Source organism: Myotis lucifugus, unplaced genomic scaffold, assembly GCF_000147115.1.
Source record: "Myotis lucifugus unplaced genomic scaffold, Myoluc2.0 scaffold_248, whole genome shotgun sequence".
Taxonomy (NCBI): domain Eukaryota; kingdom Metazoa; phylum Chordata; class Mammalia; order Chiroptera; family Vespertilionidae; genus Myotis; species Myotis lucifugus.
The window spans coordinates 48,906-62,529 of record NW_005871296.1 but is presented as its reverse complement, the minus strand read 5'-3'; the positions used below and the strand labels follow the sequence as shown (position 1 = coordinate 62,529).

The window sequence follows — 13,624 nt, the reverse complement described above, 5'->3', positions numbered from 1 at the left end:
GTATGCCCAGTTTATTCTTCCCAAATTCAAAACAGATCATTTACTCCATACTGTCAAGGACAAAATGAGAAAAGGGGGTGGCATGGAATACCACTAGTGGAGCTTGTTCCATCAGAAGGAAACATTAGAAATGGCAAAGACAAATTTTCTTTAACTGAATCCCTGAAGACTTCTAAAAAGAATACCATAATCAAAGCTGTACTTTGAAAAAATTAACCTGACATCAGCTGCAGGATGCTGAAAAATAAAGAGATTATTGTAATTGCCCAGGCAAGAGTGAATTAGAGACTGAACCATAATATCTAACCTTAAACAGTTCTTAGTTCCAGGGACTGTCCTCAGTTCACTACAGATATTAACTCAACTCCAGTATGGATGAGATAAATGAGGCTCAGAGAGGGAAGACATACATCTAAAAAGTGGCATTCACACAATAGCAGTAGCAACAGAAATTAAAAAGATGACACAGATGCAAAAGACAAAAATTACACAGGAAATGAGATCAACAGAAGATGCTTTAATTAAATTAGGAAAGTTTATATAAGAATTTGTAAGAAAAAGTATGTTAATTTAGAAAACCTGAAACTCAAAGCTGGAAAATTGGTACAATAAGCACAACAAATGAAACCAAGAGCTGGTTCTTTGAAAGGATAAACAAGAGTAATGAGCCATTAGCCAGACTCATCAAGAAACAAAGAGAGAGGACCCAAATAAGTAAAATCAGAAATGAAAGCAGACAAGTAACCACTGACACCACAGAAATACAAAGAAAAATACTATGAACAACTGTATGCCAACAAGCTGGACAATGTGGATGAAATAATCAAATTCCTAAAACTGAATCAGGAAGAAGCAGAAAACCTGAATAGGCCAATAACAAAATGATGAAATAGAAGCAGTAATCGAAAAACTCCCAGCAAACAAAAGCCCTGATCCAGATGGCTTCACAAAGGAGTTTTATCAAACCTTCAAAGAACTAACACTTATACTCCTCAAACTATTCCAAAAAATCCAAGAGGAAAGACACTTCTAAGCTCTTTTTATGAGGCCAGCATTATCCTAATTCCAAAATCAGATAGAGACACTACAAAGAAAGAGAATTACAGGCCAATATCCCTCATGAAAATAGATACTAAAATCCTCAACAAAATATCAGCAAATCGGATCCAGCAATATATTAAAAATATCATATACCACAAACAAGTAGGATTTATTACAGGATGCAAGGCTGGTACAATATTTGTAAATCAATAAACGTGATATATCACATAAACAGATTGAAAGACAAAAATCACATGTTTGCCCTAGCGCCAGTGGTTCTCAACCTTCCTAATGCCTCGACCCTTTAATACAGTTCCTCATGTTGTGGTGACCCCCAACCATAAAATTATTTTCATTGCTACTTCATAACTGTAATTTTGCTACCCACAGGTTGAGATCCGCTGCGCCTAGCCGGTTTGGCTCGGTGGATAGAGCATCGGCCTGCGGACTGAAGGGTCCCAGGTTCGATTTCAGTCAAGGACATATGCCTGGGTTGCAGGCTTGATCCCCAGTGGGGGGCATGCAGGAGGAAGCCAGTCAATGATTCTCTCTCATCATTGATGTTTCTTTTCTCTCTCTTTCCCTCTTAATTCCTCTCTGAAATCAATAAAAATATATTTTTTAAAAATCACATGATCATATCAATAGACGCAGAGAAAGCATTCGACAAAATCCAACACCCATTTTGGATAAAAACTCTCAGCAAAGTGGAAATCGAGGGAGAGTATCTCAATATGATAAAGGCCATAATGACAAACCTACAGCCAACATCATACTCAATGGGCAAAAACTAAAACCATTTCCCCTAAGAACAGGAACAAGACAGGGATGCCCATTCTCATCACTCCTGTTCGACACAGTATTGGAAGTGCTAGCCACAGCAATCAGACAAGAAGAAGAAATAAAAGACATCCATATTGGAAAAGAAGTAAAACTGTCATTTTTCAAGATGACATGATATTGTACATAGAAAACCCTAAAGAATCCATCAAAAAAAACTACTAGACTTAATAAATGAATTTGGCAATGTAGCAGGATACAAAATTAACACCCAGATATCTATGGCTTTTTTAGACATCAATAATGAACTCACAGAAAGAGAAAGTAAAAAAACAATCCCAGCCCTAACTGGTTTAGCTCAGTGGATAGAGCGCTGACCTGTGGACTAAAGGGTCCCAGGTTGGATTCCAGTCAAGGGCATGTACCTTGGTTGCAGGCACATCCCCAGTAGGGAGTGTGCAGGAGGCAAGTGATCGATGTTTCTCTCTCATCAATGTTTCTAACTCTCTATCCCTCTCCCTTCCTCTCTGTAAAAAATCAATAAAATATATTTTTTTAAAGAAAAAATCCCATTTACCATTGCAACAAAAAAATTAAGATACCTAGGAATAAACTTAACTAAGGAGGTAAAAGACCTGTATACAGCTTGGAAAACTATAAGACGTTGAAAAAAGAGATAGAGGACATTAAACAAATGGAAGAATATACCATGTTCATGGATTGATAGAATCAACAACACTAAAATGTCCATACTACCCAAAGCAATCTATAGGTTCAATGCACTCCCCATTAAAATACCAACGGCATATTTCACAGACCTAGAACAAACTCTCCAAAAATTCATAGCCACAGCAATTCTGAGAAAGAAACAAAGTTGGAGGGATCACAATACCACATATCAAGTTATATTACAAAGCCACTGTTCTCAAAACTGCCTAGTACTGGCACAAGAACAGACATAAAGACAAATGGAATAAAACAGAGAACCCAGAAATAAACCCAAGCCATTGTGCTCAATTAATATTTGACAAAGGAAGCAAGAGCATACAATGGAGTCAAGACAGTCTCTTCAATAAATGGTGTTGGGAAAATTGGACAGACACGGGCAAAAAAAAAAAAAATGAAACTAAACCACCAACTTACACCATACACAAAAATAAACTCAAAATGGATAAAGGACTTAAACATAAGACAGAAAACCATAAAAATCTTAGAAGAATCCATAGGAAGCAAAATATCAGACGTATGTCGTAGCAATATCTTTACCGATACAACTCCTAGGACAATGGAAACTGAGGAGAAAATAAACAAATGGGACTACATCAAAATAAAAAGCTTCTGCACAGCAAAAGAAACCATCAATAAAACAAAAAGAGAGCCCACTGCATGGGAGAGCATATTTGCCAATGTTATATCCGGTAAGGGTCTAACCTCCAAAATTTATAGGGAACTCATACAACTTAACAAAAGGGAGATAAACAATCCAATCAAAAAAATGGGCAAAGGACCTGAATAGACACTCTTCAAAAGTATACATACAGAAGACCAAGAGACCTATGAAAACATACTCAAAGTTACTAATCATCCGAGAGATGCAAATCAAAACAACAATGAGGTACCAACTCACATCTGTCAGAATGGCTATCATCAACAAATCAACAAACGACAAGTGCTGGTGAGAAACCCTAGTGCACTGCTGGTGGGAATGCAGACTGGTGCAGCCACTGTGGAAAACAGTATGGAGTTTCCTCAAAAATTTAAAAATGGAACTCCCATTTAATCCAGTAAACCCACTTCTAGGAATATATCCCAAGAAACCAGGAACACCAATCAGAAAGGATATATGCACCCTTATGTTCATAGCAGCACCACTCACAATAGCTAAGATTTGGAAACAGCCTAAGTGCCCATCAGCAGATGAGTGGATTAAAAAGCGGCAGTACATCTACATGATGGAATACTATGCTGCTGTAAAAAAGAAAGAACTCTTACCATTCGCAACAGCATGGATGGACCTGGAGAGCATTATGTTAAGCGAAGTAAGCTAGTTGGAGAAAGATAAGTATCACATGATCTCACTCATTTGTGGAATATGGGGAACAACATAAACTGATGAACAAAAAATAGATCCAGAGACAGACAAGCATCAAACAGACTGTTCAACCTCAGAGGGAAGGTGGGGAACGGGGGGTAAGAGATCAATCAAAGAACTTATATGCATGCATATAAGCATAACCCATGGACCCAGACAGTAGGGGAGTGAGAGCATGTGCTGGGGGGTGGGAATGGCCAGGGAGAGGTCAATGGGGAGAAAAGGAGACATATGTAATACTTTAAACAATAAAGAATTTAAATTTAAAAAAAAAAGAAAAGAAAGAATATATGCATCCCTATGTTCATAGCAGCCCAGTTTATAATAGCTAAGATCTGGAAACAGCCCAAGTGCCCAACAATAGACGAATGGATAAAAAAGCTGTTGTGCCTTTATACAATGGAATACTATGCAGCAGTAAAAAAGAAGAATCTCTTACCCTTTGAGACAGCATGGACGGACCTGAAGAGTATTATGCTAAGTGAAATAAGTCAGTCAGAGAAAGACAAGTATCACATGATCACACTCATATGTAAAATCTAAGTAACAAAATAAACTGATGAATGGAGTGAATCCAGAGACATGGGAGCATGGAACAGAGTGCAGAATCTCGGGGGGGGGGGGGGGGGGGGGAATCAACCAAAGACCTTGGATTCCTATCAGCATAACCCATGGACACAAACAATAGGGTGCTGAAGGCCTTGTGTGGGGGGCAGAGGCAGGCTGGAGGGGGTCAATGGGTTAAAAACAGGGACATATGTAATACTTTCAACAATAAAGAATTATTTTTTAAAAATAAGCACAACAAAAGTATTAGAGTCTTAAGAAAGTGAAAGCACTTTTATTAAAAGTATTTCTAAGAAAATCTAATCACTATTAAATCTATTAAAGATATTCAAGAGTTTACTATGTTCTACTGTTTGATATGGATAACAGGCCTGAATATCAGCAAAACATAAGACCACAAGTCAACAGAGACTAGCAAAGCAGACTGTCAATGCTCACAAGTAGCACAGCATTATTTCAGAAGCAAGTATGTAATGCCAATGGGTAAGATCAACTTCCAGATTTTACACAGCTCCCCTTTCTTGCTCCACTATTCACTGATTATCCCCCTACTGTACTTTCCCTCTTACTTTTTGTACAGGAAGTCCCAACTCCTTCAAGTCTAACTCAGAGATAAAGACATTTTACAGAACTTAGTCAAAATATTCCAAAAACCCTTAGCTTCCAATATTCCTTATGAACAGCTGCTTAATTATCAGTCAATATAATTAACCACACCTACATTTTCAGAATTAAAATTAAACTGGAAAAAAAATCACTGATCATATTGTATTATCACTCTTTCATATTTTTCCTTTATTGGTCCCTCTATGCTGCACCCAGAGTAAATTCTTAGACTCTTCTTTTTCACTAATTTTCTCTTCGGCTGTATTCCATAGGTTGTTTAACCATTTACTGACTTTCTGATTTCAACTGTAATAATCTTCATTTCTATAAGCTCTTATTGACTCTCAAATCTGTCTCCTAATCTTTCATTCATATTTTCTATACTTGTTATTATGTAAAGCTCTTCAATATTCCAACAGATAAAGGTTTCTGCTATTTAGTGTTTGAGATTAACTCTTATTCATGGACAATCCTTGTATTTTCATGTATTTTATGATTTTAGATTGTGAGCATACATTCCATAGAACTCATTTCTGGGAAACATATGATGTGTAAATTGACAGTGTGATACTCCTCCAGAAAGGACTGGTGGTTATTTCTGCCAAGCACTTCAAGGGACTACCAACCCAAGAATACTTTAAAATAAATTCTCACCTGAAAGGTTTTCAGACCACACAGGTAGCACAGTTCAAGCCCTAAATCCTATGAATCCAGCCATAAATCAAACTCAATTATTACTCAACTAAATATGCCCAGATTTATCAATCTAGTATACTTTTAAATTTACTTCCTACAGGAAACTTATTTTAAAAGAACTTATAATTCACAGTTGTTACCACTAATTTTTATAAAATACCACAAAAAATAATATCTTACAAGTAAAACTGCATTCATATAAATATTTTATCGGTTTATTGAGGCAAATTAGAAAGTTAAAGTATTTTAAGTATCTTACCTGTTCAAGCGCTTGGGTTTTTGCTTGCTCTATTTTCTTTTTTGTTTCTTTTTCAGCTTTGAGTGATGATGATGACACAGTTTTAACAGACATAAAATCAACAGTCATCCACTCATCCCTCTGTTAAAAAAAAAAGTCATTTTGATCTAAATTAATTAAAATACTACACACTTAGTAGAAAGAGTAGGCACTTTGGAGGCAGTTGAACCTAGATTGAATCCTACATGACTATTTAACTTAAAGCAAGTTTCTTAGTCTCTCTAAGCCTTATTCTCTCCCCTGTAAAATAGAATAAAACCCCTACTTTTCAGGACTGCTTTAGGCATAAACAAGAGAACAAGTGTAAGGCATCCAGATCAGTTAGTTCCTTTTCACCATTAGTTCCTTTTCACCATTCTTTCTTCCCTGTGGCTGATAGTGTATAAATAGCATTTCTTCCTCAAGCAAATGAACAATAACCCAAAATCTGTGAACTAGCCAATTCTAAGTATTGCTATGAAAATTATGACATGAGGAGAAGGAAAAGAAAACTGTGATGAAACTCTACTCACAGTAGAAAGGTCAGATAAAGATAACAGTACAGGCCTCAAGTACACAGGAGAAAGTGCCCCTGCTCTATCGAGAACCAGAGGCAGGAAACTTTCTAGAGCAGTGATTCTCAACCTTCTGGCCCTTTAAATACAGTTCCTCATGTTGTGACCCAACCATAAAATTATTTTCGTTGCTACTTCATAACTGTAATGTTACTGTTATGAATCGTAATGTAAATTATCTGATATGCAGGATTGTCTTAGGCGACCACTGTGAAAGGGTCGTTCGCCAAAGGGGTCGCGACCCACAGGTTGAGAACCGCTGTTCTAGAGGAATCAGAACAGAGATGAGCACTTACTTTCTCACAGGAGAAGGAGGGGAGTCTAAAGGCTCAGCAAACAGCATTACTGCCAAAAGAATTTATAAAAGTATATGGTTTCCAAAGTCTAATTTTTCTAATTAATAAATTATAATCATCTTTCATTTAATACTAATCTATTCTTACAAGTTCACACTTCTTTGTTTAAAATCAGGTGGCTTACCCGAATTCCTTGGTTGTCTTCTTTTTCTGACTTTTCACCTTTTAGTTTCCAGGCCTTTTCCTTGCCAGGAGTCTGGGGTGGAACAGCCTCAACCCACTCTTCTTCAGAGCTCTAAGAATATTTAGCATATAAGTAAATCTTCAAATGTCCATACTTTCATATGAAAATTGTGTGCTGTTAAATAGCAGAAATTCAGCTTCCTAGAGAAAATTCATATACTATAATTCCCCTGTGAACAATTACATTGAAAATTTGAAGAAAGAACATGTTAACTATTTAGGAATGTGCTCATGAAGCACCAATCAAATCACCTGTAAGTTCCTAGTAGTTTATTAGTAAGCCAAAGGAAAGCCAAACACAGAGATCAGAATGCTGGATAAAGAACTCACTTCAACAGAGAACTGCAGTTCCTACCACATCAAGTAGAACTAACATCTTTGCTTAACTAGAACAAAGGGAACAACACCCAACTAAATGAGTTTGCCTCAAAGTTTCAACTGTTGAGAGTTCTCTAGATCTAAAAATGCTCAGAACTCAGTTAATAGCTAGGCTGGAAAGCATTTTGCTTACTGAGTGTAAGTAACAGATTGTTAAATCAACTAAGTGGCATTTAGTCAACATAATCTAAGTGCTCAACAGGTCTTGGGGTTTGTTTTCAACAAATATATCCATCAACTCTTCCATGTTAAGTACCAGAATAAGTGTTTTACATATGTTATCATTTTGACTCCTTAAAACAACCCGACATGAAATATTATTTTGGTTTTACAGATAAGAAATTAAATAACTTTCCCAGGTTACATGGCATCCAAATAGGAAAACCAAGATAGAAATGTAGGTCTGTCTGGCTCTAGAATCCATTCTTTAGAACTGTACAACTCAAGTGTAGGAAAGATCCTAGAAATCACCCACTGCAAACCGCCTGTTAGTGCACAGCAGAGAAACTCTGAGCCAACGAGGAAAAAGTGGGTCTCCTGAATGAAACCAGTATTCATTCCACAAAGTTCCTACAAATTACCTAACTAAAGAACGAAAAAATATGTCTTGGGAAAGGTAAAATCCACATGGTGCAAACATATTTGTCTCTGGCATTTCAACTGACAAATGTTTCCCAAAGCAGAGCAGATTTTATTAATTTATTCATTCATTCATTCGATTTAGAGAGAAACCACAGAACTACTTATTTATTTATAGATAGATTGATTGATAGATAGATAGATAGATAGATAGATAGAGTTACAGTGTTTTAGGATAACCAATATAAAAATATTTCTGGTCTACCCACATTCATATTGTTAAATCAATTTAGAAAGGCCTGGTTCTTACCACTTTGTGTTATCCATTAAAAAGAGAATTTAACATTAAACAAATTGGAAGACAAAAATCACATGATCAAATCAACTGACACTGAAAAAGCATTTGACAAATTACAACACCCGTTTTGCTTAAAATCTCTCAGCAAAGTTGGAATAGAGGAATCATACCTCAACATAATAAAGGCCATATATGACAAACCTACAGTCAACATCACACTCAATGGACAAAAACTAAAACCAATCCTTCTAAGAACAGGAAAAAGACAGGGATGTCTGCTCTCATCACTCTTCTTCAACATAGTACTATAAGTCCTAGCCACAGCAATCAGACAAGAAGAAAAAAAAGGCATCCAAATTGGAAAGAAGTAAAACTCTCACTAATCGCAGAAGACGACATGATATTGTACATAGAAAACCCTAAAGACTCCACCAAAAAGCTGCTAGATTTAATAAATGAATTTGGCAACATAACAGGATACAAATTAACACCCAGAAATCGATGGCATTTTTATATATTAACTAGAGGCCCAGTGCACAAAATTCATGCACAGAGGGAGGAGGGGGGTCCCCTCAGCCTGGCCTGCACCCTCTCCAATCCGGGACCCCTCGGGGGATGTCCAACTGCCTCTCGCAATCCGAGACCACTGGCTCCTAATCACTCGCTTGCCTGCTTGCCTGATCACCCCTAACTGCTCCCCTGCTGGCCTGATCAGCCCTCACCACCTCTGCCTGCCTGATCAGCCCTAACCACCTCTGCCTCACCCCACACCTGGCGCCCAGGATTCCCTCCTCCGGCCGCTCACAGGCACGCAGGACCCAGGCTTCCCTCCCTCTGGCCGGCTGCAGGCACCCAGGACCCAGGCCAGCTTCACCCAGGCCAGCTGCAGCCGCAGGCACCCGGGGACCACGGGGCCGCTGGCTCCCGGTACCAAGGGGCGGGCAGCTTATCCCTCTTCCGGGCCGCAGCCGCAGCCGCTGGTGCCTGGGATCCGGGGCATGCAGCTTGTCTCTCTCCCAGGCCGCAGGCACAACCGCTGGCACCCAGGACCGTGGGCCACAGCCTGGCTGGTCCCCATTTCTCTCTCCCCAGTGTTGAGTGTCTGAGCTGTTATGGCGTGATGGCGTGAAGGTGTGAAGACCATTTGCATATTAGCTCTTTATTACATAGGATATACTGGCTACTTGACAAAACTATTCAGTTGTATTTCTCACTATGCAATGTACCTCATTCTCATGTAAGATAGGCTTTCATGAGTCAATTCTCATCTCAGTGTATACTGCCAAAAATTTCCTTTCTGAAATTACAAGAGGGCCAGACTTTGAAATATGGTGATTCACCTGAGTTTAACCTGTGAAGATCATTCCTAAGAGACCAATTATCTCTAATGATCTCTGTAAGCACAATATATCTCTTTCTTACTGAAAATAAGTGTGAAGAGTTTGGCCTGCTTTCCTTTCCTTTGTGAGTCCTCTGTCATCCCAGAACTGGCTAGAGACAGAGTAGACCAAGCATTCTCTTTCTTTTGGCCCCAAAAAAAATATATAAACATGTTCTACTTTAAAGACTTAAATATTAATTTCTATGAAAAAACAAATAGGGATAACAGACTCTCAATGCCTCGGAACTCCTTCCCTTAATTGTACAGTACGCCCCTGCTTCTCCTAGTTTTCCAACCGCTTCTGCTGAGTGTCCTTTCTTGGTTCTCAGTGCTGGTGTTCTTCTTTCTTTTCAGTTTCCCTGGGCAATTCATTTATTCTAATGGCTTCAATAAGCAGTGACTCCCAAACCTCATCTCCATCTTCTTACCTTTCTATCTCCTGAATATTTCCAAGTAGATGTTTCCCAGGCATTTTCATATCCTTACTAGTAATATTTTTTTTAAGTTCTCATATATTTTAATTTTCCATATATTATTTCTTTAAAGAAAATTTTCTCAAGTAGATGCCTGATTAGTTTTAGCATATACTTACTGATGAACTATCAGATGACTCATTGTTTTTTTCATACTTCTGTTCCTTGCTCTTTTTTTTCTTCTCTTTCTTTACTTTTTTTGAATGCTTGTCTTTTTTCTTCTTTTTCTTCACAGAGTGTTCCTATAAATAATCATTTTGAAAAAGTAAGAAGGGAATTGAATTTTATCTTACCTTAAAAGGAAGTATTTTAAGGGGAAAAAATTCTATGTTCTAAAAAACTTTAAGTTTTCAGAAAATGAGACAAGAAACATGACAAAATGAATAAAATATTCAAAGAAACCTTAACATGCTTCTATAATATATGCACTACTAATAAATCATAGAGCTGAGATATCTTATCAAAAATAAGTGAAGTTTTAATTTATTTGCAGATTCATTTCACAGACAGATATAATCAAATAAACATATATACGCAAACATATCTATGTATGTACGCATATGTATGCATATATCCTTCTGTGGCCCCAAAGAATTTATAGAAGATTATTAGGCCATTTAAAATATAACAAGATGGCATAAATTAAAATTATGGAAAGAGAAAACAAGTATTGAGACAAAAAAAAAAAAACACACATGACAAAAGTTTAAAATGCATCAGCTTGCTACAAGAGGGTCAGAAATTTGAAGCTAAGCTTTCTATCAGCCAATTCAAGTAATAAAATCTGTCCAATGTCATAATGTCCAAAATATTAAAATATATTATTTCTGCCAGAGATAAAACTTTTCTGTAATGCCCACTGTGTGATATTCATTCTGCAACTTTTGAAATAGTCTATAAAGCTGCTCCTCCAATATTAATTTGAGTAAATGCAAAAAAAGTCAGACATGTAACAGGTTTACATCAAGTATTCACCTGTGAGAAGTGTTCAATCCGCTCATTCACATCAGGTAGCATCCATGTATCCTCACCCCGAAGTCGTTTAAGTTCTTTACGCCTTTCTTCCTTCTCAAAATTGGCTTTAGCCTAAAATGATGGAGGGGAGGGGAGAGTGGGGGGGAATTAACACTTAGTCAACTGCTTTTCATAAAAAAGTAAAATAAAATCTTCTCTCACTTTCATACATGTTCTCATGAATCAACTGTCCCTTGTCAGGAATTTGCTGCTACCAAAATGTAGAAAAGATTTTAGTAAAAAAACTCTCTTTCCACATTACCAATCAAATTACCAATCTTTACTGAATTGAGCTACCAATCAAAGACAGAATCCTGGGACCTATTCTAGACCCTCCCTTTCCTTAAGCTCCCAACCTAAAGTCTGACTCACATCTCTTTCCCCTTCACCATCCAGGTGCTACTGCCTGAGACTTCTGTCGCTAAGTGACTGACCTCCCAACTTCTATCGTATCTGCAATGCCCATAACCCTCTTGCCACAACCCCAAAGTACTTCAGGAAGAATCATCTTTCTAAAAACAAATGATCAGATTGCTAATTTTTATTCATTCTTCAACAACAGTCAAATAAAGTAAGTTCTTCCTGGGAGGTTGTTCCTGCCCTTTGATTCTCTCCCCAAAGTCCAAAGCTGGGGACTTTCAACCTCTATGTATCTCTTCTATTATAAAATTTATCACAGCTTACAAACACTACTCCTTTCAAAAACTGTCTGAAATACCAGAGCCTGGCCTGTACCCTCTCCAATCTGGGACCCCTTGGGGGATGTCCGACTGCCGGTTTAGGACATCCCTAAACCAGCAGTCGGACATCCCTCTCACAATCCGGGACTGCTGGTTCCTAACTGCTCACCTGCCTGCCTGCCTGATTGCCCCTAACCACTCTGCCTGCCGGCCTGATCAACCCCAACTGCCCCCCTTCCGGCCTGATCACCCCTAACTGCCCGCCCCTGCCAGACTGATTGCCCCCAACTGCCCCCCGACCCCGCCTGCTCATCCCTAACTGCCTCTGCCTCGCCCCGCCACCATGGCTTTGTCCAGAAGGACGTAGGGAAGGTCTCCCGGTCTAATTAGCATATTACCCTCTTATTGGTATAGAATTTGTACATGTTACACATGCTGAAACCAAAGAACACTGGCCTTTCACTTGTCCAAGATTAACCATCCACTCTTCCCCCCCTTTCAAATCTGGCTGTGGTCATTAAGCCTGCTCTCCCTGTCTCCTCTACCTGCTCCTTCTCATCGGCACTGAAAGCCCTTTAAAACCTTCTATCTCCAAACAAATAAAGAGGAAAACCCTCACTTGTACTCTATGATGATCTCCCCTCCATTTTTCCCTTCAATGCCACACTTCTTACCCCTTTTCAGGTCATTCAATACCATTCACTGCCTCCGTTCTCTCCATCTGAATGAGAAATACAGTGTTCCTCAACCTTTTTCGAGGAGCTGAATTTTCTGGGTCTCTGCTGTCAGCCCTCGCTCGGATCAGTAAGGGTATAGGACACGACAGGAATTGACACCAACAGTGCGACAGCATGAAACGGTCAAACACAGTTTACCCCAATGCGTCTCGCATGTGTTCCTGGAAATGGGAATGTTCGTTTCACCCACAGCGGGAGCGAGAGCTGGGGCTGGGAAACACGCCGGGGAGGCTGGTCCCTAGCAGCGGGGTCCCTGGCACCAGACACGTCCAGGAAGAACCATGGAAGAGGGAAGGACACTCAAGAGGACAGACACAGGGCTTCCCGGAGAGAACAGGAGCAACCGGACCTGCCAGCGCTTCCAGGACACGGGAGATGCCCAAAGCTCGCGCGGTCCCACAGGGAGAACCCCTTCGCCCAGATAGATGACACTGAGGCGGTGAGAGGAGGTAGAGTGGGGGGAGGGCCAGGCCTCGCTCCCAGAGACCTCCATTCCCTCAGCTCCAGATGGTTCCAAAAGCCCCAAAACCCAAGTACCTGGCGCAACACCTCGGCCCTGGCGATCCGGGTCTGCTCCTTACGCTCTTCGATACTCCTCGCACTTTCAAACCGACCTCCGGCAGCCGCCATCGTTGTTGACGTCGTAAAGCTCGGAAGCCGTCGCAAAGGCTCGGTTTACGGCTGTCGTAATTTAATAAACAAGCAGGACTTCCTACCTGGGAAGGAACGGGCGTGCTCCGCCGAGAGCGCATGCGCGGGGCTGAGTGCGCCTGCGGTTCGGGCGGGTGCTCCAGCCCAGGTTCCCGGGGGGCTCGGGACGACTGCACTGAGGAGCCGCCCTCCTTCGCTTCGTGGGGTCCCCTGGACCAGGATTAATGTCACTGTGCTGCATGCACGATACCAGCAGCATT

General features: G+C 39.7%; 1 protein-coding gene across 1 annotated transcript in view; it reads right to left on the bottom strand.

Moving 5' to 3' along the window:
- Positions 1-13,381, bottom strand: part of CWF19L2 (CWF19 like 2, cell cycle control (S. pombe)) — an 82,495-nt gene extending 69,114 nt beyond the window's left edge. Inside the window, 5 exon segments of the mRNA XM_014464410.2 lie at positions 6,042-6,161; positions 7,115-7,225; positions 10,402-10,524; positions 11,258-11,368; positions 13,251-13,381. Coding sequence (XP_014319896.1) covers positions 6,042-6,161; positions 7,115-7,225; positions 10,402-10,524; positions 11,258-11,368; positions 13,251-13,343 — 558 coding nt within the window. The 5' untranslated portion in view covers positions 13,344-13,381.
- Positions 13,382-13,624: the final 243 nt, after the last annotated feature.